We start from the raw sequence: 26,882 nt of genomic DNA on the forward strand, positions 1-26,882 counted from the left end.
ACAATTAGACTTTTCATGGAAAAATTTTAAGAAGCATTTCATTTTTAGATAGCATTTAAACATGTGGAGGGAATAATATTTACTTATCTCTCATCTTCATACTTTTTCCTTTATTAACATCATCAACTGGCCCTGCTATCTCCTACTTGTGTGGTCATTAGTCTCCCATTCCCCTCCCAATGGTGCAACATTAAATGATAGAACTGAATTTTCTGGTGATTCTTCAGAACAAACAGAAGCTACCGATTTACTTCATAAGCAACCGCCACCACCTCAGGTAGAGATGGACCAAGTACACAATAAAGAAACACTTCAATCTGAGGAGGATGAAGAAGCAATTAAAGAAGATAAAGAGCATAAGAAAAAGACTTCCGAACCTAGAGATCAGAGCAAACTTCACAGTGAGCAGAACAGGAGAGAGAGAAAGCTGAGGCCTGGGGAAGAGAAGTCAGTACAGCAAAGACTGCATCCTGGAAGGGGAGAGGAAGAAGAGAATCAGGAGAAAGCAGAGGAGGAAGAGGAAGAGGAGGAGGAGCAGGAGCAGGAGGAGCAGGAGGAAGATACCATAAGAGGAGACGTATTCCAAATGCCTCCCCGAGTCCCCATCCCTGCTCCTCCCAGAGGCAGGCCGCGCCTGCCCACGGGCTGCTCCCTCTCCTACAGGACCATCAGCTGCATCCATGCCACCCTCACCCAGATCCCACCGCTGACAGCACCAGAGATAACAAGTCTGGAACTCATAGGTAAGAGATGTTGACTTGTTTTACTTTGTACATTTATGAATACTTTATGAATGTTACATTTTGCTTTCATAATAGAGACTAATTTTTATCACCTTCATAATATGAATTGTGCAAAAGAGTCAGGCACTCACTGAAAAATGGCTCCATTAGGTATAAATTCCAAACCAAATTATAATTATTTTGTCCTGAGGCTTGAACTCTGGGCCTGGGTGCTATTCCTGAACTTTTGTGCTCAAGCTAGATCTCTACTATGCTTGAGCCAATAGCTCCACTTCTTGCTTTTTCTGTGGTTAATTGGAGATAAGAGTCTCACAGACTTCTTCTCTGGCTGGCTTCAAACCATGATCCTCAGATCTCAGCCTCCTGAGGAGCTAGAATTGCAGTCATGAGCTGGTGCCTGGCTAACACACAATTTAAAAAAAAAAATTTTTTTTTTTGGTCAACCATAGGGCTTAAACTCAGGGCCTGGGTTCTATCCTTGAGCTATTTTACTCAAAGTTAGAAATGTACCACTTTGAGCCAAAACTCCACTTCCAAATTTTGGATGGTTAATTGGAGATAAGGATCTCACAGACTTTCCTGCCTGGGTTGGCTTTGAATCTCGATTCACAGATCTCAGCCTCCTGAGTAGCAAGGATTACAAGTATGAGCCATTAGTGCCTGGCATGCCAAATTATTTTAATGGCCCTTTTTTGAAAGTTTTAATGAGATACAATTAATATGACAGAACATTCTTAGTGCCAGGTTGTGTTCTGTTGTATGGACAGAAGCTGCCCACCAGTTTTTTTAGGGTAGCTACTTTATTGTTCTCAGAAATGTTCGAGTTTTTTTTAATGAGTTTTTATGAGTTTTGACAAACACATGCAATTGAATAAATACCATAATAATCAAGATATAGAACACTTGTATCACTTCTCAAAATTCCTCCTGTCAATATGTACACTAGTGCTTGGCTACCAGAATAAAATGGTTCTGTTTCCTGCTCTTACAGAATCACACAGTACTTACTGGTTAGATGGGGTTTCTTTGTTGTTGCTGTTGTTTTACATCTTTTTAGTGCCAGGTTGTGTTCTACTGTATGGATAGAAAGTGCCCAATAGTTTTTCAGGGTAGCAACTTTATTGTTCCCAAAAATGTCCTAGAATTCCCACAAAGCCAGTACTTCCTATTGTCAGCTGTTTTCAGCCTTGCCTATCTTCCTTAGTGAATGGGAATGTGGTGTCTAGATCCTTGCCCATGTCTCCATAGGGCCCACTTGAAGTGTTCAGAGCGGAGAAAGAGCAGGACCAGCTGTGAGGGGCTAGCTGGTAGAGAAATGCCAGGCTGGCCCCAGGGATGTAGAGGTGAGGGCACCTGAATGGATTTAAAGTTACATGTGCAGAGATGGCAAGTGTCAAATGCGCAAGAACCTTCATGGCTTCCCTGACACTACTTTCATCCCTCTTTCACATGATCACCTAAGGAATTCCTTATCCCCCCCCCCCCCCCCCCCACCCAAGGCCCTCTCCTTGTAGCCTATATGTGAGGTACACTGTGCTCTAGGAAAACTCAGGCTGTCAAAGTCAAGTTTTGCTTGGAAAGGCTGAAAAACTCAAGTGGTGTGACAATGCATTACAAGGTTACCATGTTTTTGTTAACTTGCTTTTTTCATTTAGCCACTGACTACATGTCATATAGCTACATGTCAAAACAAAAGTCCATAAAATTAAAGCAGGTAGGAACCTCTGTAGATAGAAGACAGTAGAAGCATAATATTAACTATTGGAGAGGAGAGTCTAAGAGATTATTTTCCCAAGCTTTCATTTTGTGGGAGGGGTGGAGGAGGGGAGAACTAGGGCTTAAATTCAAGTTTAAACTAGTGTTTGCTTCGCTGGTGTTCTCCTACTTGAGCCACAGTTTCAGCCTTTTTTCCCCTCAGTATTTTGGAGATGGGAGTTTCATAAACTTTTCTGTCTAGGCTGATTTTTAAAAATTTTTATTTTATTGCAAAGATGCTGTACAGAGGAGTTAACGGTTACATGAGTAAGGTAATGAGTACATTGCTTATTGAGCATTGTCTAGGCTGATTGTGAACCATGGTCCTCCAGGTCTCAACCTCCAGAGTAGATGGAATTACAGGTATGCATCACCTGTGCCCAGCCCAAGTTCCTTTGTGAAGAGAAGGAAAAGAGAATGGCAGTGAGTGATTTACTTGACAAAACTAGCACCATATTTTGAGTGCAAAGAAATGGTAATGAAAAGTATGAAGAATAAAAATTGGTTTCTCTATAGCCTTGCAGAAACATAACCTAGTTATAGATGCATAGATGCATAAAAGCTACCAGCACTGTCCAGCAGACTATATTCTGGTTCTTTTGAGCAGTTTCATCTGAAATATGAGGTACTGGCCACAATAGATTCTTTTTTTTTTGGTTGGTCGTGGGGCTTGAACTCTGGGCTTGGGCACTGTCCCTGCGCTCTTCAGCTCGAGGCGAGCACTCTACTGCTTGAGCCGCAGAACCACTTCTGGTTTTCTAGTGGTTTATTGGATAAGAGTCTCATGGCCTTTCCTGCCCGGGCTGGCTTTGAATCGTGATCCTCAGATCTCAGCCTCCTGAGTAGCTAGGATTACAGGCGTGAGCCACCGGTGCCTGGCCACAATTCATTCTTGACTAGAAACTTTTGACTATGTAAAATCATCTAGTCCCAACATGTTTATTTGTATTAACCTGTTAATGTTCTGAGTATTGCTTTCTCCTCCATATATAACTCTCTCTTCATATTCATGCACATATAGATATACATGTATCTGCACATGTGCCCAATAAAACTAATTTGTTCTGTGTCCTAGAGAATTCCATTACCTCCATTCCGGATGAAGCATTTAATGGATTACCAAATTTGGAAAGGCTTGATCTGAGCAAAAATAATATCACCTCTTTGGGCATAGGTCCCAAAGCATTCAAGGTAAACGTTCCAATTTGTATTTAATAATCCCCACGGACAGATTCACCATGACTGCCATTGGCCGGGGTTGGAAGGGGGGAAGGGAGAAAAAGTCAGAAAGATTTTTGTCCTGGTTTTCTTTCACATTAACAAAGTTTCGTCTCTGATGTTCCTAAATTGCATTCTAGTTTTCTCTTGACTACAGTTTATTTTGCCAACATTTAGTCTTAATCTAAGTCTTAACCAATAATAACATCAGTGACATTAACTGGCATTTTGAATTTACAAAGCAATTTCTAAGGAGTTGAATATGAAGTATTGTTTAGTGTTAAAGTAGAGCTTATTTGGAACCTCTTATTAAAATTTCCAGGCCAGCGAGACACAACTTCCTTTTTTCTGCACAATGGGAAAAAGTCTGATGGAGGATTTTTAGCAGATGGGGTTTTGGGGAAACAAAAACCCACAAATGGGCTCAGATGAAAATTTACACAGGAAAACAAAAATAGAAGAGACAAAAAGTTGGTTTGGGTAAATGAAAACTCAGAAATATATGTACTTAAAAAACCATAAGTAGCCAAGCAGCAATGGCTCATGCCTGTAATCCTAGCTCCTTGGGAGGCCCAAATGGGAAAGATTTTGCTGTTTGTGGTCAACAGAGGCCAAAGTCTGCAAAATTCCATTTCAATGGAAGGTAGCTGGATTCAGTGGAGTCTGCCTACATCCCAGCTTGGATGGGAAGACTGAAATAGGTAGATTGTGATACAGGTGTATGTCTGGGTAAGAAGTGAGACCCACTTCAAAAAATGCAAAAGGGACTGGAGGTATGGCTCAATGGTAGAGAGCCTGCATAGCAAACATGAACCCCTCAGGTCAAACCCCAGTACTGCTCCCCTCAAAAGACCTCAGTAGAACACAGTGTATTTCCTTAGGTAAAACTTTTGTTCCTTTGGACAGTTTTCTGGGCCCTCTGTTTACTCTCTGGGAATGTCCCTAGCCTCTTCTAGTCTCTGCTCTTGGTTTTCCTCTGGAGTAGGGGGAGGTAGTGGGAGAGATTCAGATGCCTGCTCAATGTGAAGGGCTGGCATTAGAGAGTCATACTTTTTCTTACATTTGATCAACTATGGGAGATTACATTCTTTTCCGTCCTGTTCTAACACCGTTGAAATTTGAGTATCACTGGAGAAGTGAATCATTCCATATAACTTCAGTAAAATGTGGTAGTGCAGACTAGGTCTGGCCAACAAACACAAGAATACAATGTGGACATGCCTTTTCCTGAAAGTTAACTGAGTAACTATATAGGAACAACTGATGATACTTGGAGCCCTGTTTTGAAAACTTGCCACAGCAATTACTGCTGTTTTATGACTCTTTTCCTAGCATAGATATTAGTGCAGATAAGAAAGTGAATTTTATAGAAGGGCTAACATCTATTTGTTAGCATCCATGACAAATTACTGTAGGAATTAAGCAAAATTCTGTCAGCTGCTGTGAAGGCAACATCCTCAGTCCTAGCAAAATATGACTGATCCAGTGACTGCAGTAGCATTCTTTTGCTTTCTAGAGCTGCAATATAAACACTCACAAGAGGAATATAAAATTAACAAACATAGTTTGCTACAAAGGCCAGAGAAGTATTATTAAGATAATATTTAACTGTTTAAGGGAAACTGATATGCAGATTGCCATGCAGTCTAAATATTACTGCCCAAGCCTTAGGAAGTACAGGTCTGTGTGACTTTCAGTATCTATTTAAACTGACCAATATGTAGAAGGTGTAGCTGTATAGCTGCCATCAGATAAAATGGTAATTTTGAGATTTTGTTTAAAAGTTTCTGAAGAAGTTAATGCGTCTGAATATGGATGGAAATAATTTGGTACAGATTCCTTCAGAATTACCATCGACATTAGAAGAACTTAAAATCAATGAGAACAATCTGCAGGCTATTGATGAAGAAAGTTTATCAGGTATTTAATATTTTTCTCATGACAGTTTTTCTTATAACTTTTCTTCTCTTGTCTTATAGAAATTGATTTATGATGTTACCAAAGAAATAGAAAAAATTGGGTCATTTTTCCATTTAAGTTGATAAACATTTTAACTTTTCACTGTCAGACTTAATTATAAAGAAATTTAACAGCTGGGTGCCAGTGGCTAATGCTTGTAATCCTAGCTACTTGTGAGGCTAAGAAGAGAAGGACTGTATGTACCTGGGCAAAAAAGTTAGCAAGACCTTCTCAACCAATAGCTGGTGCGAAGTGGCATGTGTTTGTCATCACAAACTACATGGGAAGCTAGTATTAGGAGAATCATGGTGCCAGGTTAGGGCAGAAAAATTTGACTTTGTTTCCATGATAGGAACCTGGACAGGTGCCTTGTGCTTGTGACCTTACCAACAACAGGAAGACTTAAAGAGGGTAGATTGCCACTTGGGTGTGTACTGGTGTACATAGTATGGTTTACTGATATCATGCTAGCCTAACAAGTTTAAGGCCCTCACTTCAAACTATACAGTACTGCATAAAAAAAAGAAAAACAAAAGATATAAGCATGTACGGCACTGGGTCCTGCTATTAACACATTCAATAAGATTGTATGTGCAGTGCTATGGTACCACCTCAATGTCCTTCCTTATGGATATATTTTGGTGAGGGGTGTTTAAACCTATAGTAACTAGTTCCTCTTGTGCTTGTTTCAGGACAGTGCTGGGTAGCTGAAGTTATACCACATTTTCATTAATTCGAGTTGATATTTTTGGTTAGATTGTGAGCTTCTTTAGGGTAAAACCACATATTTTACTTTTTCATCTTACAGACCACATAGCACTGCTGTGTATAGTATTGGTACTTTCTCTTAACTTGATTTGTCTATCATGTAAATGTTGATAACCAAGCATTGAAAGAGGGAAAAATTAAATTATTTCTTTAATTCCCAAAACTTTTATAACCACAAAACTTTTCTGGTTATGAAAAAAGAACAGTAATTAAGAATGACCAGTTCCTGAGGATTACATAGTTATGGAAATACTCAATTTCCAGATGGATTTCAGGGCACACATGAAAAACATTAATAAGCATGAATTTTGATGGGCTTTGTCATATGGAAAAAATTGGAAAATTTACTGCTCTCTTAAACACACTGAAACATAAAATTTAGAATAAGCGTACTGATGGGCTGTATCAACTATTATATATGGGTTTACACTTCTAACTCTACTATCAGAATGATACCTTATAGATCATAATCTAAGTTTTGTTTGTTTGTTTTTCAGACAAGGTCTTTCTATATAGCCCAGCCTGCAGACTGGCCTTGGGCTGGGTTCTGAATCCTGCAGCTATACTAGCCCCTTGAGTAGTGATGTTCTCTTGGCCGCAGCAGCTGCTGGGTGCTCTTGGCTCCCATGAGTCTTGCTGTGGATGGTATGGTCAGGCTCTCTGGCAGTGGGCCAGTGAGCTAAACATTATCCCTCTAGGTGCCATGATGCAGCCCTCTTGTATGGAGTCCCTGGCTTGACCATCAGTGGCTGCTGCTCTCTAACATTCCTCCCTGTAGCTTCTGCTTATGATAGTCGCAGAGAAGTTGGGAAGAAGGCAGTACAGTGAGAAAAAAAAAAAAAAAACTACCAGAAATACATGAGGACACAAGATAACTCTGCTGTGGGGATTGCAGGCAGGTCATTTGTAAACCAGTTGTGAATCAAGGGCATGAGAGCAAGTAAATTGTGGGAGATTCTTTTTTTTTTTTTTTTTTTGGGTCTGGTCGTGGGGCCTGAACTCTGGGCCTGGGCGCTGTCCCTCAGCTCTAGTGCTCTACTACTTGAGCCACAGCGCCACTTCCGGCTTTTTTCTTTTTGCTTATGTGGTGCTGGGGAATCGAACCCAGGGCCTCAGGCATGCAAGGCAAGCGCTCTACCACTGAGCCACCTTCCCAGCCCTGTGGGAGATTCTTGAGAGGTGAATATGTACTAAAGAAAGAAGGAAGGCTTACCACTGATGGAGAAGATTGAAAGCTAGAGAAGAACACTGGAAAAACAGACTTGCTTCAGAAAATTTGTTTTGATGGTACTGGCATTTGAACTCAGAGACTTATGTTAGCTATTTAGGCCCTTTCTTTTGTCAGGCCTAATGACCAAAACAACCAAGTCATGACCACTGTGGCCACTCTAGCCCAACAGGAACACTGACAAATTACCTTGTCCACAACTAGTCATGGTACCTCTCCCACAAAGTTTTCTCTTACTTCTATTTCCTGTTCATGAATCTTCTTTCAACATCAACTTAAATCTAATTTACCAGAAACTATCTTCATCTAGTTTTCTCCCCACTCTCCTCAAAACATCAAAGGAATCATGGATTAGCTCTATGTTTCTCTTTCAGGTCATGTAATGACCATTAGTCTACTTACACTATCTTCCTTTAGTGGAAAACTTCTACATTTTAAACTTCATCTCTGTACACAGAAATGCTAAATTCTCACTACTTTTAATTTTAGGAAAAAAATGAGGAAATAAAACCACTTATCCACTTTCCTGGCTGGCCTCCCTATTTCCTGTCATCCAACCCTTTGACCCTAAGTACCATCCTAATCTTTTACAATGTGGCTTTATCATGCCATCCCATGTACTGCTTCTTGGCAGAGAGGGAATGAGAGCCAATCTGCATCCAGGATACAAAGTCCTTCCCCAGGGCATTTCTCTTACCCCACTAGGATGAGGCCTCTATCCCCAGCACACCCAAAGGCAGTTTACCTTCTGCTTCAGCCTGAAAATTTCTCCCATTTTAACTTAAATCTTCCTACTCTTTTTTTTTTTTTTTTTTTTTGGGTCTGGTCGTGGGGCCTGAACTCTGGACCTGGGCGCTGTCCCTCAGCTCTTCAGCTCAAGGCTAGCGCCCTACCACTTGAGCCACAGCGGCTTTTTTTTCTTTGTGCTTATGTGGTGCTGAGGAATTGAACCCAGGGCCTCATGCATGCAAGGCAAGCGCTCTACCACTGAGCCACCTTCCCAGCCCCAAATCTTCCTACTCTTAAGAGATGTCTACTTTTATCCAACTCAGAGCTCTTTAATCTTCTAACATGGTTTGTATCTTTACTCCTGATATCCATCTTTGGGTTAAGTAGGATTGAGTTGTACAGGGTATTTGGGGCAATGTCTATAACAGAAGTTGGACAGGCAAACATCCTTGGTTCTGGGAATCTTGGCTACGCCCTGACCACTGACTCAGAGGCCCCTGGGTATGACATTGTTGAGTGGTGCATGCTCTAGCTCAAAACTAACTTCCAGTTGACCTAGATGATATTACTCCTGAGGCCAGTGCAGGAAAAAACAAAAAACTTGTTTGTATTAAGGCCTTTCTTAGTAGCTAAATCTGAATGTGTGGAGAATATTTGATCATCGTTCTTTCAAGTACTCCCATTTGAAACAACAGCAGCAACATAAAAAAATACCTGTTTGGGGGGCTGGGAAGGTGGCTCAGTGGTAGAGCGCTTGCCTTGCATTCCTGAGGCCCTGGGTTCGATTCCTCAACACCACATAAGCAAAAAGAAAAAAGCCGGAAGTGGCGTTGTGGCTCAAGTGGTAGAGAGCTAGCCTTGAGCTGAAGAGCTGAGGGACAGCGCCCAGGCCCAAGGACCGGATCCCCCCCCCCCCCAAAAAAAATACCTATTTGGTTGCACTCTATGTCCCAAAATGAATAAATTCGGAATTCACTGCTTTGCTTTATTTCTAACTCCCTTATTCAAAGACTGAAGGTTTGCCAGTGAAAGTAATCCTTTATGTTTTGGAAAAAGGAATAAATTCCAACCTATTATGTATGACACTGCCGGTCTTACCTACAGGTCTTTGAAAATCCTTCCAATGACTTCCTATAATCTTCTTTACTTGCCTACTTATATTCCAAATTCCTTCATGGCTGGAGTGGCCTCTAGGAATACCCCTGACTTCTGAGTACCTTTTCCTATCCCTCTCTTGCTTCTTTTATAAACACTTGATAACCCAATTCTTTTTTTTTTTCTTTTTTGGTCATGAGGCTTGAACTCTGGGCCTGAGCACTGTCCCTCAGCTCTACCACTTGAGCCACAGCACCATACCTGGTTTTCTGGTGGTTTACTGGAGATAAGAATTTCACGGTCTTTCCTGCCCAGGCTGGTTTTGAACCCCAATCCTCAGATCTCAGCCTCCTGAGCTAGGATTACAGGTGTGAGCCACCAGCACCCAGATACAACTCAGTTCTTGAATGGTTTCTTATTTGGACTATGGGGATGAGGAATGCAGATAAAATAACTATTATCTCCACATATACTAAATTTTCACATGTAGGCTATAAACCTGCATGCTTGGCTGGGGGCATAGCTCAAGTGGAAGAACACCTACCTAGGAAATATGAGGCCCTGAGTTCAAACTGTAGTACTACCAAAACAAAAACCAAAATGGTTATGACTCTTCTTTCTGGCTGATACAAGAGACTGAACTCATGGACTTGCTCATATTAGGCAAGCATTCTATAACTAAGCCCCACTACCAGCCAAACCCCATGTTTTCCAATGATTCTAATATTTTGATAATTTTGTGTCTTTAGACTTAAATCAATTGGTCACCTTAGAATTGGAAGGAAACAATCTCAGTGAAACCAATGTCAATCCTTTAGCTTTCAAACCCTTGAAGAACTTATCCTATCTACGCCTGGGAAGAAATAATTTTAGAATTATACCACAAGGTCTTCCTGATTCTATTGAGGTACCAGTATCTTTCTACTGTTTTAAATGTACCACATTTTTAACATAATAACAAAATAAACATCTTAAAAGATTTTAGTTATAAATATACATTTATTAAATTGCTAAAGTTTCTGTGCTGTATTCAGAATTTACTGTAAATCTGAGCTTTAGATGCCCTTAACAAGATGATAAATGGTACTACTGACAGTTCCTTTTGGGGAGAATGGGGAAGAGGAAGTGAGAGTTGGACCAGAAATCACAACTTTCAAAAGGTATCTCTAAGACAATTTAAACTGTCCCAAATAGAATCATGAGGTACAATCTAGACTAAGCTCAAACGTTAAAAACAACAACCTGACTCCATTCAAGTTCCAGGTAAAACCACATACGCTGTAACTGAATCCTATTAGTATAGATCCAAGTGTTGTATCAACAAGGCCTTGGCCTTGTTTTGTACCTTACAAATTTTGACCCGTTCTATTGAGACTGCCTTTTGATTACCTCCAGGACCAAAGTCCCTTCCTTCTTTCAGCTGTTCTAGAGTCAACCTAAGAGTTCTCTGGAGTGTGAGCTTCTTGCTTCAAGGAGTATTCAAGTATCAACATTCCTCATTTCCTCTACTATAAACACTGAAGTCTAGAGAGTCTAAAAATAGGGACAGAGCCAGCTGGAACCCAAGTTTCCTTATCGGAGCTTGTTTCTCCCATGCTATGTAATTAATCCAGCAGAAGCTGGGATGGAACCTCCTCTAGTGCAGTGATCCGGAACAGTTATCTGTTGTGATCGCATGCTGTTGTCATGGCTACCACTCTCCTTGTTCCTGTTTCCAGACTAAGAGTTATATAACAGTGGAATTTATCACTATTTGGCTTTATATTTGTTCTTAATGCATAAAATCTCTTGGACCTATCCTGAATATGCCAACTTAGATTTTTTGGAGAGCAGAGTCAGAAATTTAAAAAACAATTAAAATTTTATGTAGATTATCTATGCAACTGGTTAAAACACAATAATTTGGATAATACAAAAGATGAATGTGCCTCTCTCTCTATGTCTGAACCTCTCAAACCTTTCATCCTGGCTTCTTTCTCTCCAAAGGGACGTACTCCACCAACCTGGGAAGTGCTAGGCAAACAGTATGCAAACATATGAACTATAAATCCAAGGTTTCTGCTTCATGCCAGCCTCACCTAACTCATGTCTCAAGACTCACATCATTCTTTCCTACAGCTGCAGAATTTTCAACTAAAGGATTGGTATACCAGGATTTATTTAACTTGTTCCCTACTGGGATCATTAGGTTGGAAATTATACTTTAAAAAGCTCATGAAGTGACTAATTAAAAAAAATCACTAATCTAACTCACTCCTTAAGTATATGTGAAGATAAAAGCAAAGATAGCTGAATTTCTATTTTCTAATAAATATTTCTAGCAAATACCAAATTAAGTGGCAAAGAAGAAACATGATAGAAACAGAAAGTTACATTGAGGAATTCTACTCCTATGTTTTAGGGAATACAAGGAAAAATTTTATTTAGATCCTTTATTAACAAAAATTCATAATGCTAACTGAATTTAATTTGAAGGCAGCCAGCTATTCAAATCTTATTGGTAGTTCTAGTAAACTTAATTCAGATCCTAAATTAAAGCTCTTAACATAATTATCTTTAAGTTAAATTAATTGTAATATATATAAGAGTAAAAACAGCAGCCTAAAAATTTATAGATCTCTTAGAATGCTGGGAAGCTGGCCTGGAGGTATGGGTCAGCTAGGATGAGCCCCTGCTGTAATAGCCCTGGAGTCTTGGTCAGGCATTACAGTCCTTTCAGGCCCTTCACTAGAGGGCCTTCTTACTTCCCAGGATTTTTAAGTCTAAAAGGGAGAGTTACATGAATAAATTTTACAAGCTAGAAAGATTTATATAAATATATGGTGATACTATATCTTGTAACAATTCTGGCTAAAAATGAAACATATTAACTCCATAATCAGTATGACAGTACTTTTTATTTTATTAGACATAAAATTTGAAACTCAAAAAGTTATGAACTCACTTTAAAAAGCAGTAAAAGACTGATAATATTCTACTCATATGTATTTTCAAATATTCTACATTAAAATTTAGTCTCTGAAACAGAATATATTACTGAGAACAAAAAGAAGAAAAATAATAGTATTTTCTCTCTATAGGAATTATACCTAGAAAATAATAAAATTGAAGAAATAACTGAAATTTGTTTCAATCATACCAAAAAGATAAATGTGATTGTACTACGTTACAATAAGATAGAAGAAAGTAGGATTGCTCCTTTAGCCTGGATAAATCAAGAGTAAGTATAAGTGACTATTTAACTTTCTTAGCATCCTTTCTCAAAACTGGGTTACTTTGTGAAGTTTCCAAACTGCTCATTATGTAACAGGATTTAGGATCACTACTACCTAATGGACACCCTGCCAATGTGCGCCAAGTGTTAAGCTAGCAAGATCTGAGATCTGACTGTAACTCAACTGCTGGTACAGCTCTGCCTACCTCACAAGCTGTCAACAGGCTTAACTAGAATAATCCCCTGCATACAATGAGGAAGAAATGTGTTATCCTTTTTCCTAATCCTTATTAGGTAGAAGCACCAGGCTCCAAAGACTAGGTTTGTCCTCCAGTCCCACTCCACCTTCTTTTGTCCAGAATACATGAAAGAAGCTGCCTTGCTTCAGTAAAGGGGAGAGGTGAGGCCTGGGAATCAGAGGTGTGGTCTGGCAGCAAGTCCAACAGATGAGCCACAGGTCCTGAGTAAAGCACATCTTGGGATACGGGTTGTTAGAAGTATGATAGAGAGAGATGAAAGAAGCCTGAAGAGCCAACTGGAGGATTGTGGAGGCCCCTGTGAGGGTAAGAGTCTTTACCAGGTGAAAAGGGATAAGCAGATGCTCCAGAAGACTCAGGGGAAGTTCCTAAAAGAAAACAGAGTTCACCACATTCCCCAGACCTTCCAGCACATTAATACTTCTAGATCACTGTCTCATTCCAAGTCCCAGGTGTGTCAGATCATCAAAACAAATGTGGAATGAAAATGCAGAGGAAAAGAAAACAAAATTAGCACAAACCAAAAATTCCTTTGCTCCCCACTTTACCCCAAGGATCTGAGATTTCTTCCCTGGACCCTGCTGTGCCCCTTTGTTGGATCTAGAGCTGGGAGGCAGGATGGATGTGAGAACATGAGCTTTGGAGCCAGATAGACCCAAGCTGGCAATAAATAAGTTTCTATTTAGAATCATCACTGCAAACTGGTACTTATAGAAATATAGACCAGCTGGCCTTATTAAGATTTAGAGCCGAGCCGGGTGCTGGTGGCTCATGCCTGTAATCTTAGCCACTCAAGAGGCTGAGATCTGAGGATCACAGTTCCAAGCCAGCCCAGGCAAGAAAGTCTATGAGACTCTTATCTCCAATACACCACTAGAAAACTGGAAGTGGCGCTGTGGCTCAAATGGTAGAGTACTAGCCTTGAGCTGAAGGACTCAGGGACAGTGCCCAGGCCCAGAGTTCAAGCCTCCTAATCAAAAAAAAAAAAGAGAAAAGATTTAGAGCTTCTAGTGTTGTTTTCCTGAGGTCCCTACCCTGTTAACTTTTTCTTTGTTACAGAAACCTAGAATCCATTGACCTCTCCTACAACAAGCTATACCATGTCCCCTCCTACCTACCCAAGTCATTGCTGCACCTTGTACTCGTGGGGAACCAGATTGAACGGATCCCTGGCTATGTATTTGGCCATATGGAGCCAGGCCTAGAATACTTGTACCTGTCATTCAACAGACTTTCTGATGATGGTGTGGACCGAGTCTCATTCTACGGGGCCTATCATTCTCTGAGAGAGTTATTTCTGGATCACAATGATTTAAAATCTATACCACCTGGGATACAAGAAATGAAAGCACTACATTTTCTGAGGCTGAACAACAATAGGATTCGGTAAAATTTGGCTCTTTCAATAATGAATTTAAGTTGTGTTTGATTAAAAGTATGATTAAACAATGATGGCATGAACTCCAGGATTTAAGAAAAAAAGGACATGCTGGGTGCTAGTGGCTCACACCTGTAATCTTGAGGAGGCTAAGATCTGAGGATCATGGTTCAAAGCCAGCCCGGGCAAAAAATTCCCCACAAGACTCTTAGCTCCAATGAACCACTCAAAAACTAGATATGGTGCGGTGGCTCAAAGTGGTAGAGCAGTAGCCTTGAGTACAAAGAGGCTCAGGGACAGTGTCCAGGCCCTGAGTTCAAGCCCCACAACTGACAGAAAAAGAAAAAAAGTCACTAAGGAGTTGAGATTAAGTATTAATAACTTTAATAAGTGTTAATAATTGCTGAGTGGGGTACATAAAAATTCATTTTAGCGTTTTTCTGTTTTTTTACATGTTGACAGTAAGCATTTTAATAGTTATTGTTGAGTATTATTACACATTACTCAGTAACTTGGAGACAGGTTCAAATAATAGTGCACATTGTTAACAGACTAAGTACTACTTTCACCTACATAAGTAATTTTAAAATAAACTCATCTGTAGATCAGATGACTATTCTTTTTTTTTTTTTGGGTCCAGTCGTGGGGCCTGAACTCTGGGCCTGGGCGCTGTCCCTCAGCTCTTCAGCTCAAGGCTAGCACTCTACCACTTGAGCACAGCGCCACTTCCAGCTTTTTTCTTTTTGCTTACATAGTGCTGAGGAATCGAACCCAGGGCCTCATGCATGCAAGGCAAGCGCTCTACCACTGAGCACCTTTCCAGCCCCCAGATGACTATGTAAAAATTAAAAATTAATCGTTATGTAAAAATTAAAATTAATTCTATCTAGATTTTTTTTTGGTTGGTTGTGGGGCCTGAACTCTGGGCCTAGGTAGGTGCTGCCCCTCAGCTCTTCAGCTCAAGGCTAGCGTTCTACCACTTGAGCCGCAGAGCCACTTCCGGCTTTTTCTGCTTATGTGGTCCTGAGGAATTGAACCTAGGGCATCATGCATGCAAGGCAAGCACTCTACCACTGAGCCAACTTCCCAGCCCTTCTATCTAGATTTTTATAGAAGCAAAATTTTGAATATATTGAATCACTATTATCATTTGGGCGGGGCATATTTTTATGTATATGTTTGTTCCCTTCTTCCTAGACAGCATGAATTACTGGAAGATTAACCTGAGACACTTTGTAAGTGCAATTTAAACCTTCAGCTAGCTGAGATTACATCTGTAAACCCTCACAAACAGCTCGTTTGTTTAGATGGGTGTCTTAGCATTTTCTCAGGGGCTAGCCTCAAACCAGTCTTCCTGATCTCTCCTGAGCAGATAGGATTACAGACACAAACCATCATATTTGGTCCTTCTGGTTTTCAAATCACAAGGTTTTCCCCATTTGCAGGTTGTGACCATGTGCTTGAGTGCATTTATAGTTTCTATTTTCACATTTACATCTTTGATATTGGAATTTGTTCTAGCATTGTTCACGCTCAGCTACACCAGAGGAAGCCAGAACAAAATGTTCTTTATAATTGGTCTGACTTTCACTGTTAGCTGATATTTCCTGAAATCCTTTAAAAACTTTTAGGTTATGGTTTAAGACCAAGGATATAAGAAGAGTAATCAATTATTTTAACAGTAAAAGCATATTTTAAAACATATGTAGCCAAGTACCAGTGGCTCATGCCTGCAATCCTAGCTACTCAGGAGGCTGAAATCTGATCATCAATGTTTGAAGCCGGCCCTGCCAGCAAAGCCTGTGAAACTCTTATCTCCAATTAACTGGAAGTGGAGCTGTGTTTCAAATGCTATAGAGTTCCCAGCAAATAGTACCCAGGCACTGAATTCAAGTCCCAGTACCAGAACCAAAAACAAAATAAAACAAAAAGTGAAAAGTAAACTGAACTCTTAAATCTTAAAAAGTAACTTCTTTCTTGGATCATTAGTGACTTTCATGTCTATTTTTCTTCAGGCATATTCTTCCAGAACAAATTTGCAATATTGAAGAGGATGAGGATTCAACTCTGGAACATCTTCATCTTGAAAACAATTATATCAAAACTAGAGAAATATCATCCTATGCATTTTTATGTATAAGATCATATTCAAGTATTGTTCTTAGACCACAAAACATCAAGTAATACAAAATTTTCTTTTGCCATTTATAAATTTTGCTCATATATTTTAGTAGCATGTCACTAATAAGAGACATAATCGGGCTTGGAATGTGTGGTAGAGTGCTGGCCTAGCATGCATGAAACCCTTGGTTCGATTCCTCAGTCAGTATCATATACACAGAAGAAGCTGGAAGTGGTGCTATGGCTCAAGTGGTAGAGTGCTAGCCTTCAGCAAAAGAAAATCAGGGATAGTGCCCAGGCCCTGAGTTCAAGCCCCAGGAGTGGTGAGAGAGAGAGAGAGAAGAGAGAGAGAGAATAGAGTGGGGAGAGAGGGGAGGGAGAGGGAGACAGAGGGAGAAGGAGACAGAGAGAGAGAGAGAGAAAGAGAGAGTCTTCATGTTATCCTCAATGTTATGGTGCAAGTCAAGTTGCTTTGCAGTGTTAATCCACAGATGAATAAATGAAAATTCACAGAAAAGGTGTAGTCTTCTAGGAGTTTCAGTGAAGGTGTAAAATCCCCCATTTCCCATTATCATCCTGAGACAGACCAGAAGAAATTTGAACAAAACAAATTCAACCTTACTCTTGCTATTAGCTGATTTAAAAAATTTTTATATGTGATGATACTTCAAGCCCAAAGGACTTTCTGACAGGAAAAAGACCAGGTAGAATTTACTGCGCTGTTATAGTTTATTATTTTCTACAAAACCTTGTATTGTAATTACTATTATAAATATGCCACCATATTGAGTTAGCTTTAGTTCATTCTCTAAACTACATATGGGAAGTTAAATCAGGATTATAATGCTAACTTGTTAGTTTAAATCACAGCACTGTGAGCTATGTACATTGTTAATATTAAGTGAAACTAGCAGAAGGAGCTACAAAAATTCTGTACTATTTTTGAAACTTCTAGAAGTTCAATCTTTTAAAGTTAAAAAACAATATTTTAAGCTGGGCATAATGCCTGCCTCATCCTGTAATTCTAGCTTGTAAGATAATCCACAAATGAATAAATGAAAATTCACAAAAAAAGGTGCAGTCTACTTGGGAGGATGAGAATTGAGAGGATCCATGTTTTAGGCTAAACCCAAACTTGTGCTAGCAGTACATTCTAGGATTAAGCAAAATTGGTTCCCTTGAAATGATAGATTTAGATAGAGGTCTGAGCTGGGCCCAGAGGCAGAATAAGCTGAGGAGACAACACAAAGTAAGCATGACTTTAGTGTGTTCTGACCACTGGAGGAATGAGAAGGGAAGGCTTGCTATACAAAGAAGAGACTAGCTTCATTAGATGCAAAGTACAGTATGCCATTAGAATGCTCTGAGAAGAGAATATATCATAAAAACAATGATGTAAGGACATGAAAGCCATTCACTATAAAAATCCAGAGAGAGAGCCGCCGCTGGTGGCTCACACCTGTAAGCCTAGCTACTCAGGAGGCTGAGATCTGAGGATCACGATTCAAAGCCAGCCCGGGAAGAAAAGTCCGTCCGTGAGACTCTTATCTCCAATAAACCACTAGAGGGCTGGGAGGGTGGACAGTGGTAGAGCACTTGCCTTGCATGCATGAGGCCCTGGGTTCGATTCCTCAGCACCACATAAGCAAAAAGAAAAAAGCCGGAAGTGGCGCTGTGGCTCAAGTGGTAGAGCGCTAGCCTTGAGCGAAGAGCTGAGGGACAGTGCCCAGGCCCAGAGTTCAAGCCCCATGACCGGAAAAAAAAAAAACCCAAAAAAAAATAAACCACTAGAAAACTGGGAAGTGGTGCTGTGGCTTAAGCGGTAGAGTGCTCGCCTTGAGCTGAAGAGTGCAGGGATAGCACCCAAGCCCAGAGTTCAAGCCCCACAAACAACCAAAAAAAAAAAAAAAAATCCAGAAAGAGTAGTATCTAAGTGGGAACTCATATAGTGTGGATGAAAAGGAGACACCAAAAGGAATTTAGTGAGTAGTCATCTGAACAGATAAGATATACAAAGATGTGACCAGTGAGTGCAACTTCTCTAGTTTACATGAGGCTGCTGATAAGTTGATCAGAAGAGCTAGTGCTAAGTTGGGGTGCTAATGGCTCACACCTGAGGACTGTGATTTGAAGCTACCCCAGGCATGAAAGCCTGTAAGACTCTTATCTCCAATTAACTACCAAAAAAGCTGGAAATAGAGCTCAAGTGGTGGAGCACTATCCTTGAGCAATAATGCTCAGGCACAGCACCTAGGCCCTGAGTTCAAGCCCCAGGACTGTTACCAAAAATAAAAGTAGTGCTGAACTACCTTTCTGACCTGGTTAGAAAACAGATGACAGAAAAAGAGGAGGACACAGGCTTGGAAACAATCACACAGGGTGAGGACATGTGTCTGCAGGGGCTTGTGAATAAAAGGGCACTGAGCATCATTTCAAAAGGGCAAAGCTAAAGTCACCATAGCCTCTGACTTCCCAGAACCAGCACCTAGTCATAGGAGGAACTGCACCTAGAGTCTACATCCTCAAAAGCCTTCTAGGCACTTGATGTCGGTGCCACCACTCCAGGACAGTCTGAGTTTATAGATTTAACTGAATACCTGCTATTACTACTTATGTATTATTTTGTTGCATATGTTGCTTTTGCACAATAACTTGGTAGAGATGAGGGTTTTTTCTCAAGAAAAGATCATAAAAATTTGGAGAAACCAGAATTCCTTTCTTGGACCCTTGCATTCTATGTAAAATAAGTGCTAAACTGGCTGCTGAATAAAGAGTTTGTCCCTTTGGTCCACAATGCAAAACTATGCTCATCTGTTGTTCAAAACTAATATGAACACTAAATCTAAAAATAATAATAAAAAGCCAGGAATGAATTTGCAAATTTTAAGGGTTTTCAAAAGAAAAATAAGAAACCTAATGGAAAAAGATTTACACAGGTCATAAAATTAGAAATAATTTCTCTGACGGACATTGGGAACCAAAGAGTTTATGTTTTAAACAATTAAGTCATGCTTTGACAACTGGTAGTACTTAGTAATCAATCTGGTTGTTCTGTATAATAGCAACATTGACTCTATCCTTCCAAGGCCATCATTTAAATATACCATGAATTACTATGTCCCAAAATTCTATGTTATTGGAATACTCAAATTCTGCTGTTTAAGTGAAATGGCAAAGGATGGGATAAAACCGTGTATGAAATCAACTCCACTCCTCCTCCTAATTGGAGAAAGAATGGAAAGTTTCCTCATGGAAGTATTTACAAAATAGGAAATAAAAGAACTACTTTTGTCTTCTTAGTTGAATACCAACTCAGCTCATTCACCAATTCAAAATTCAAAATATTGAAAGTGCTCATTACAAGAAGTTCATAGCCAGTTCTTTTTTTGTTGTTACTATAGCCAGTTCTAACACCAGAAGATTGCCAGGGACCCTTGAATCTCAAATGTTTGTGAAATGTAGAGATTCATGTCTTGTAGTTTAAAATAAAAATGATTAGCTAGGCACCAGTGGCTCATGCCTGTAATCCTCGCTACCCAGAAGGTTGAGAACTGAGGATCAGTGTTCAAAGCCAGCCTGGGCAGGAACATCTGTGAGACTCTTTTTTTTTTTTTTTTAAATTTTATTTTATTTTATTTGAGAGCATACTGTACAGAGGGGTTACAATTACATGGGCAGGATAATGCATACATTTCTTACCAAGCATTGCAGCCTCCTCCTTTGTTTACCCTTCACCTCCCTTCCCAGCCTCCCCCTCCCCCCCCCCCCAATATCTGTGAGACTCTTATCTCTAATTAATAACCAGAAAACCAGAAGTGGCACTGTGGCTCAAGTGCTAGAGCGCTCACCTTGAACTGAAGAGCTGAGGGACAGCACCCAGGTCCCAAGTTTAAGACCCATGACCGACCAAAAAAAAAGATTAGCATGACTCTGAATTGGAATTGGTATTGGCAAGGGTCCTTCACAGATATTGTGGGCTCTGGGTTCCAGTTACCTCATGCACAAAATTGGAAAACATGTATTGTCTATGGGTGATGGAAGATTAAATGAGGTAATGCTGAGAAAGTGCCAGGCATAGGACAGATATTAAATGAATGACTAATAGAGACCCTGTGGCCATGCTAGTGGCTTAGTGAACCATGACCCTCCGGAGGAGAAGGTGGATTAGAACAAAACTCAAGTCTGATCAACCACATTTCTAAAGGTGTCAGGATGCATGTTCATGTCCATGGCAAAACAAAATGAAACCTCTGTGCAGATCAGCCCTGAGTAGGATCCAGGATGAGTGAGCCCAGTGGGTAAGAAAGCTGGAAGAGTCTTAAGCTACTTCTCATTATAGGTTAAAAAATACTAATGATAGGAAATAAAATTGTTTGACCGGTAAGTTATGACTTACTGTGATTTCCAAGGGGAAAAACAGTATATTACTTAAAACAGCTAGCCAAACTGGAAAAAACATTTGATCAATAAGCCTGTCCAGTGCATGGATTTCTGAGTGTCTCCAACAGGCCAATCTGCACTGACGAGTCTAGGCCTTCCTATCCTTGGATACAGCATCAAACTTTGTGTACAGGATTCCCCGAGCAAGTTTGTCCCTTTCCTTCCTTCCTTCCTTCCTTCCTTCTTCCTTTCTTCTTTCCTTTCTTTTTTTTGCTTGAACTCAGGGCCTGGCACTGTCCCAGCGCTTCTTTTGCTCAAGGCTAGCACTCTACCACTTGAGCCACAGAGTCACTTCCGGCTTTCTCTGTTTACGTAGTACTAAGGAATCAAACCCAGGGCTTTATGCATGCTAAGCAAGCACTCTTCCTCTAAGCCACATTCTCAGCCCAGTTTGTCCCTTTTCTATTTCATTTTCAGGCTTTATGCTTATCAACTCCACTTGAGTCTAACCCAACAGAAGCACAGGCATTTGTATAAGACTTCTACTACAAACTGTGTAGGTCTGTGTAATGCATGTTTCATTCTACATGTTTTTTGTTTTGTTTTTGTTGGTTGTGGGGCCTGAATTCTGGGCCTGGGCGCTGTCTCTCAGCTCTTCAGCTCAAGGTTAGAGCTCTACCACTTGAGCCATAGCACCACTTCCAGCTTTTTCTGCTAATCTGGTGCTGTGGAATCGAACCCAGGGCCTCATGCACGCAAGGCAAGCGCTCTACCACTGAGCCACTTTCCCAGCCCCATGATTCTACATGTTTTAAGGAAAACTTTTGCATATTACTCACATGCCTTTGCTTCCATATGCTGTACAGAAACATTTACAATGGTAAGCACTGCTGGAATTGAATCTGTCACATGCTGTTACTCTGTTAGTAAGTAGATTTTGGAGAATCTATTCTTTTTTGTGAAATTATGTTTCCTTTGTGCATGTAAATGGATAAAAATCAAAACTTATGCACTAGGTTATTTTTTCCTTTGCATAAAATGTGAAGAATGTGAACTCCACACCAGGGAAAGCATGATTGTATTAAAAATAACATGTGATTACACTGAGTATTAGTTTGGAAAAGGAAAGGAATACCTCATGTTATTAAAATGTTCTGGTTTGTTTCTAAGTAACAGAATCCCTGTGGTCAAGTAAACTTACATTAAACTATCAGCTGATACAAGCAAACCTTTTTTACTGGGGATCTGCTAAAGATTTGTCTGTTTTACAAAATTAGAAATTATATTCATAGGTACCAAATTGATATATGAACCATTTGAAGGCTAATGCCACTAGATTACAACACTCAGAAGGAAAATAAAAATTATATATTTTAGGGCAGTAGTTCTTAACTGTTTGAAAGATAGATCCTTTTGACAATATGACAAAATTTACAATGGACCCTTCACTGAAGAAAAGGATACATATAAAACACTTCATGTAGCCGGGCGCCAGTGGCTTACGCCTATAATCCTAGCTACTCAGGACGCTGAGATCTGAGGATCGTGGTTCAGAGACAGACCAGGCAAAAAAGTATGTGAGACTCTTTTTTTTTTTTTGGGGGGGGGTCCGGTTGTGGAGTCTGAACTCTGGGCCTGGGCGCTATCCCTCAGCTCTTCATCTCAAGGCTAGCACTCTACCACTTGAGCCACAGCACCACTTCCAGCTTTTTTTCCTTCTGCTTATGTGGTACTGAGGAATCGAACTCAGGGCCTCAAGCATGCAAGGCAAGCACTCCACTGAGCCACCTTCCCAGCCCTCCATGAGACTCTTTTCTCCAATTAACCACCAGAAAACCGGAAATGGCCCTGTGGCTCAGGAGGTAGAGCTCTAACCTTGAGCTGATGAGCTGAGGGATAGCACCCAGGCCCAAAGTTCAAGACCCACAACTGACCAAAAACAACAAACAAAACAAAAAAATACTTCATGTATGCAGAGATTTGTTAAAAAAAAAAAAAAAGACACACACACACACCACACACCACACACACACACACACACACACACACACACACACACACACACACACACACACACACACACACACACACACACACACACACACACACACACACACACACACACACACACACACACACACACAAATTTCTAAAACTCCTGCAGGGGTTTGTATGCCCAAGTTAAGAATCCCTGTCTAGGCTACATATGAATTAACATAAATTTTGCCAAAAATATTTTAGTAATAAAAGGATAAATTAAAAAGCTAAAATTAAGACTGTCCTCATATTTGCCTCATTTTTAATGTATTTATTACCCCGTTTATTTAGTAATATTTCAAGGCTACAGAAAACTTTCAATAGTAATGTAATGTACAACTCTATATCTCACTCCTATGCTCCCAATTAATGCTGTGTACATTTCTTTCATCTTTCTCACCTTCCATATCCACATCTATCCATCCATCCATCTATATATGATCTCTGTACTACATTTAAATCTGTATCTATTGATCCATCTGTATCCTTCCATCCACAACAATATCCATCCATCACCCATGGGGGTATTTCTGGGCCATTTGAATTTATATTGTAGACAACATAGTGCAACACTTCATATGGATAAGCTAAGAACTAAGGCTTTTTTTTTGGAGGGGGGGAGGGTCGGTCATGGGGCCTGAACTCTGGGCCTGGGCGCTGTCCCTCAGCTCTTCAGCTCAAGATTAGCATTTTACCACTTGAGTCACAGTGCCATTTCCAGCTTTTTCTGCTTATGTGGTGCTGAGGAATTGAACTCAGGGCTTCATGCATGCAAGGCAAACACTCTACCACTGGGCCACCTTCCCAGCCCCAAAGGCATTTTTAAAAAAAATCTTGAGATAATTATCACTTTGATTTTACCAAAATCCAAGAAATCTAACATTGATTCAGAATAATACACTATCCATATTCAGACCTCAGATGTCCCAATAATGTCTTGTGAGGTTCAAAACCTAATCAGGCGTCATAGATCTGTTACTGGCCATTTCTCCAAAGAGCACTCATTACTTTCAGTAGGAAAAAAGTTATTTAGAAACACAGGTCTGGAAACTACATGTACTCATTGTTCTCAGACCCTCTCAGTGGAAAAAGGCTGAGAACTTTACTTAAAACAAAACCATTACTAGTACTGACTTCTCAACACAAATTGACTTTTGAGAGATTCTTAATATTTGACATATAAATTATATGTCTACATTTAAATTGCATAAGTCCTTTATTACATACAAATTCAACTAAATCCATACAACATGACCATCTGGGGCAATAATTGTTTTCACAGTCACGTAAGATGACAAGTGAACTCAACTCTGTGACCTAGCAGCAGTGAGTCCATGAGCTGCCAATGCTGCAGAGAGGGAGATGGCCCTCCATCTTCAGACAATTTGCTGTGTAGGATTTAAGGCCAAGTAGTGTTAGGAAGAGAAATTATAAATCTGGACTGTGAAATAAAATTTCCTGGTAGTTGATGTGGACAGAGCATGAGCAGAAAAGGGAAAGCACACATCCCTCTAGAAGGAGGAACCTGAGCTCCAGACAATTGTCTCCATGCAAAAATAGGTACTATGCATAGGCAAAACTTGATTTCTCAAGAAGATAAAATCTTCTACTTTTTAGACATGGAATAAAACACATATACATGACTCCCAGAGATTATGAGTGTTCATGGAAGATCTTTAAAAGGTAGGTGGGAAGGTGGCTCAGTGGTAGAGTGTTTGCCTTGCATGCATGAGGTCCTGGGTTTGATTCCTCAGCACCACATAAGCAGAAAAAGCTGGAAGTGGCACTGTGGCTCAAGTGGTAGAGTGCTAACTTTGAGCTGAAGAGCTGAGGGACAGCGCCCAGGCCCAGAGTTCAAGCCCTATGACCGGCCAAAAAAAAAAAAAAAAGGTAATTAACTCAGTTGAATATATAATTTGTAGCATATTCTGACAATACTACATAGTAATGAAAATGAAACATTATATTTAATGAAACTAGCCAGATACAAGAGTAAATGCACCATATATTCTATTTACATAAGTCAGACAGTAGCTTAAACTGGAAATTATATTCCAATTTCAGAGGATGAAGAAGGACTAAGAAATGTGATTTTTTTGAACAAGGATCAGTTTGTGAGAGTTAGTGAGCTATACCATAATGGTGTTTATCTATCTTTAATATATGCCTCAATAAAATGTTAATTAATAAAACAAAGTATTATTGAGAACAAATTGAATTTTACTCCAGGGCTTCCTGTTTATGACTGTTCTAATGGACTTCAGGCAGATGCTGGTTGTTCTGGACACAAGGATGAATAAAATACACTTCATACTTTCATGAAGTTTCCAATTTATCAAGTTAATGAATATATTTCTAACTCAAATATAACTGAATAACTGAACGTTCCATCAGGTGCCGGAGGGCTGGAACAACACATGAGCTGCACTGAAGGCTGGCAGTATGAGATTGCCTGTGATGGTCACACTTGACATCTAAAGACAAGTATTTCATTTCAGTGAGGAGAGGATGAACACATGGCTCAGTTGCTCTGAACATGCTAGGCACAAGTGTTCCATGGCTGTGGTTGTCTTGCTTCAACAAATTGTGCTATTTCCCTCGAGGATGGGAACAAATGGTTGCACAGATTCTTTATAATGAGAGAAAAATTCTGCTTACCCACTTGAAAAGCTCGTCAAAGAAGGTGTCTTTCAAGATACACAGCAATCGAGTGATCTATTATGGTCACTTATACAAGAAAGTCTTTAATATTCTTAGACTCAGAAAAATGTCCTCTCTTAAAGAATTATGTTGGAGTAGCTGTGGGTATTGGGTAATTTGGGGAGGGGAGGTGTGAGTAGAAATGGGGCTTTTCAGAGAATAGTGCCTTCTATGCTCTCTTACACACAGTGAGAGCACAGCTGAGAGAGGGTACAGTTTTGTCTTGCGAAGGAATGGCTAGGAATGGCTTCAGCAATCCCAGCAGAGTTACCTGCTGTACACAGCTGTCTACATACACCACACACAGCTTACAGACCCTAGTCTGTAATTCCCCTAATATATCTATCACAGGAATAAGTGCTTTCAAAGAAAAAAAAAATCTTGGGAAATCTGTTCAATGTAGTAGCTTCAATCATTGGGAGAAAACAAAATATGGCTATTTTCTCTGATACATCTGGAGTTTGGGTTTACATTTCATCAAAATTGCTGCTCTTTACTACAATTGATAAATGTTTTATTAGTCTACACAGTGAGTGAGTTTTGAAATTATAAGTATTCATTTACTTAAGAATTAAAAAAATCAGGTATTTGAGTGACTATGACTGCAACTTCCATGGCCAGTTGCCATATATTATTAAACTCCTTTTTTTATTTCTTCTGAATCTTCCAGTAGACGTCTAGAGTTTAGCTAGAAGTTTTGGCTACGATACAAACAGTGATGGAAAACATATGAGCAGTAACAAGTTTTAATCTTGCTCCTCAGTACTAACATGGACTAATCTGTGGAAGGAGTTTATTCCAGTATCAGCCAGGGTGCAGCCACACCAGGGGCTGTAACTGGAGGGTGTTTTCTCTTTTAAATGTAGCACCTCCTCATCTTTTTTCTTAAACAGTGCCTGAGAACATTTACATTGTAGCTATCTGCCCTGTACTACTTTTCAAGAAAACTACTCTTCTGACAAGGTATGTTTTCATGTCTGGCTTACAAGTACCACTGTACAATTACTTTATAGTTAATATTAAGGAGACATTGTTACTAATAAATGTTTGTAAATAATACTATGAAGTTTAAGGCTTTGCTATATAGTATCTTAAAATCAGCATTTAAATACTAAAAAACTAATTTGTTCCTCAAATTAGTTTTATATCTTATAATAAAAATTTAAATGTGCCTTTATTATTTTTACAATCAAATGAAAACTTATAATTAGGTTTTACTATAAATGTGAAAATGACTAATTTGAAAAGTTATTTAAGCAGATACTTTCCATGTTCTTTTAAGAAAATAACGTTAATAATT

The 26,882-nt window shown here is 39.7% G+C and overlaps 3 protein-coding genes across 7 annotated transcripts in view; 2 read left to right on the forward strand and 1 right to left on the reverse strand.

Moving 5' to 3' along the window:
• Positions 1 to 16,551, forward strand: part of Ecm2 (extracellular matrix protein 2) — a 32,354-nt gene extending 15,803 nt beyond the window's left edge. For 2 of the 4 annotated variants that reach the window (XM_042686570.1, XM_042686573.1), the window contains 7 exons: positions 162 to 743; positions 3,574 to 3,689; positions 5,501 to 5,636; positions 10,245 to 10,402; positions 12,576 to 12,715; positions 14,026 to 14,352; positions 16,360 to 16,551. In XM_042686570.1, the coding sequence (XP_042542504.1) occupies positions 162 to 743; positions 3,574 to 3,689; positions 5,501 to 5,636; positions 10,245 to 10,402; positions 12,576 to 12,715; positions 14,026 to 14,352; positions 16,360 to 16,528 (1,628 nt within the window). In that variant the 3' untranslated portion in view covers positions 16,529 to 16,551. Of the gene's footprint in view, positions 1 to 161; positions 744 to 3,573; positions 3,690 to 5,500; positions 5,637 to 10,244; positions 10,403 to 12,575; positions 12,716 to 14,025; positions 14,353 to 15,541; positions 15,580 to 16,359 lie in introns of all 4 variants that reach the window. The other 2 variants (XM_042686572.1, XM_042686571.1) reach the window with 2 other exon arrangements.
• The window catches only part of LOC122113557 (centromere protein P), a 190,760-nt gene that overhangs the window by 50,947 nt on the left and 112,931 nt on the right, over positions 1 to 26,882 (reverse strand). The gene's annotated exons all lie outside the window — the stretch shown is intronic.
• Positions 26,348 to 26,882, forward strand: part of Aspn (asporin) — a 29,476-nt gene continuing 28,941 nt past the window's right edge. For both annotated transcript variants that reach the window (XM_042686575.1, XM_042686576.1), the window contains exon 1: positions 26,348 to 26,545. The gene's annotated coding sequence lies outside the window, so the exon portion shown is untranslated. The remainder of the gene's footprint in view (positions 26,546 to 26,882) is intronic.

The sequence above is a fragment of the Dipodomys spectabilis genome, unplaced genomic scaffold, assembly GCF_019054845.1.
Source record: "Dipodomys spectabilis isolate Male_0828 unplaced genomic scaffold, ASM1905484v1 ptg000098l, whole genome shotgun sequence".
Lineage (NCBI taxonomy): Eukaryota > Metazoa > Chordata > Mammalia > Rodentia > Heteromyidae > Dipodomys > Dipodomys spectabilis.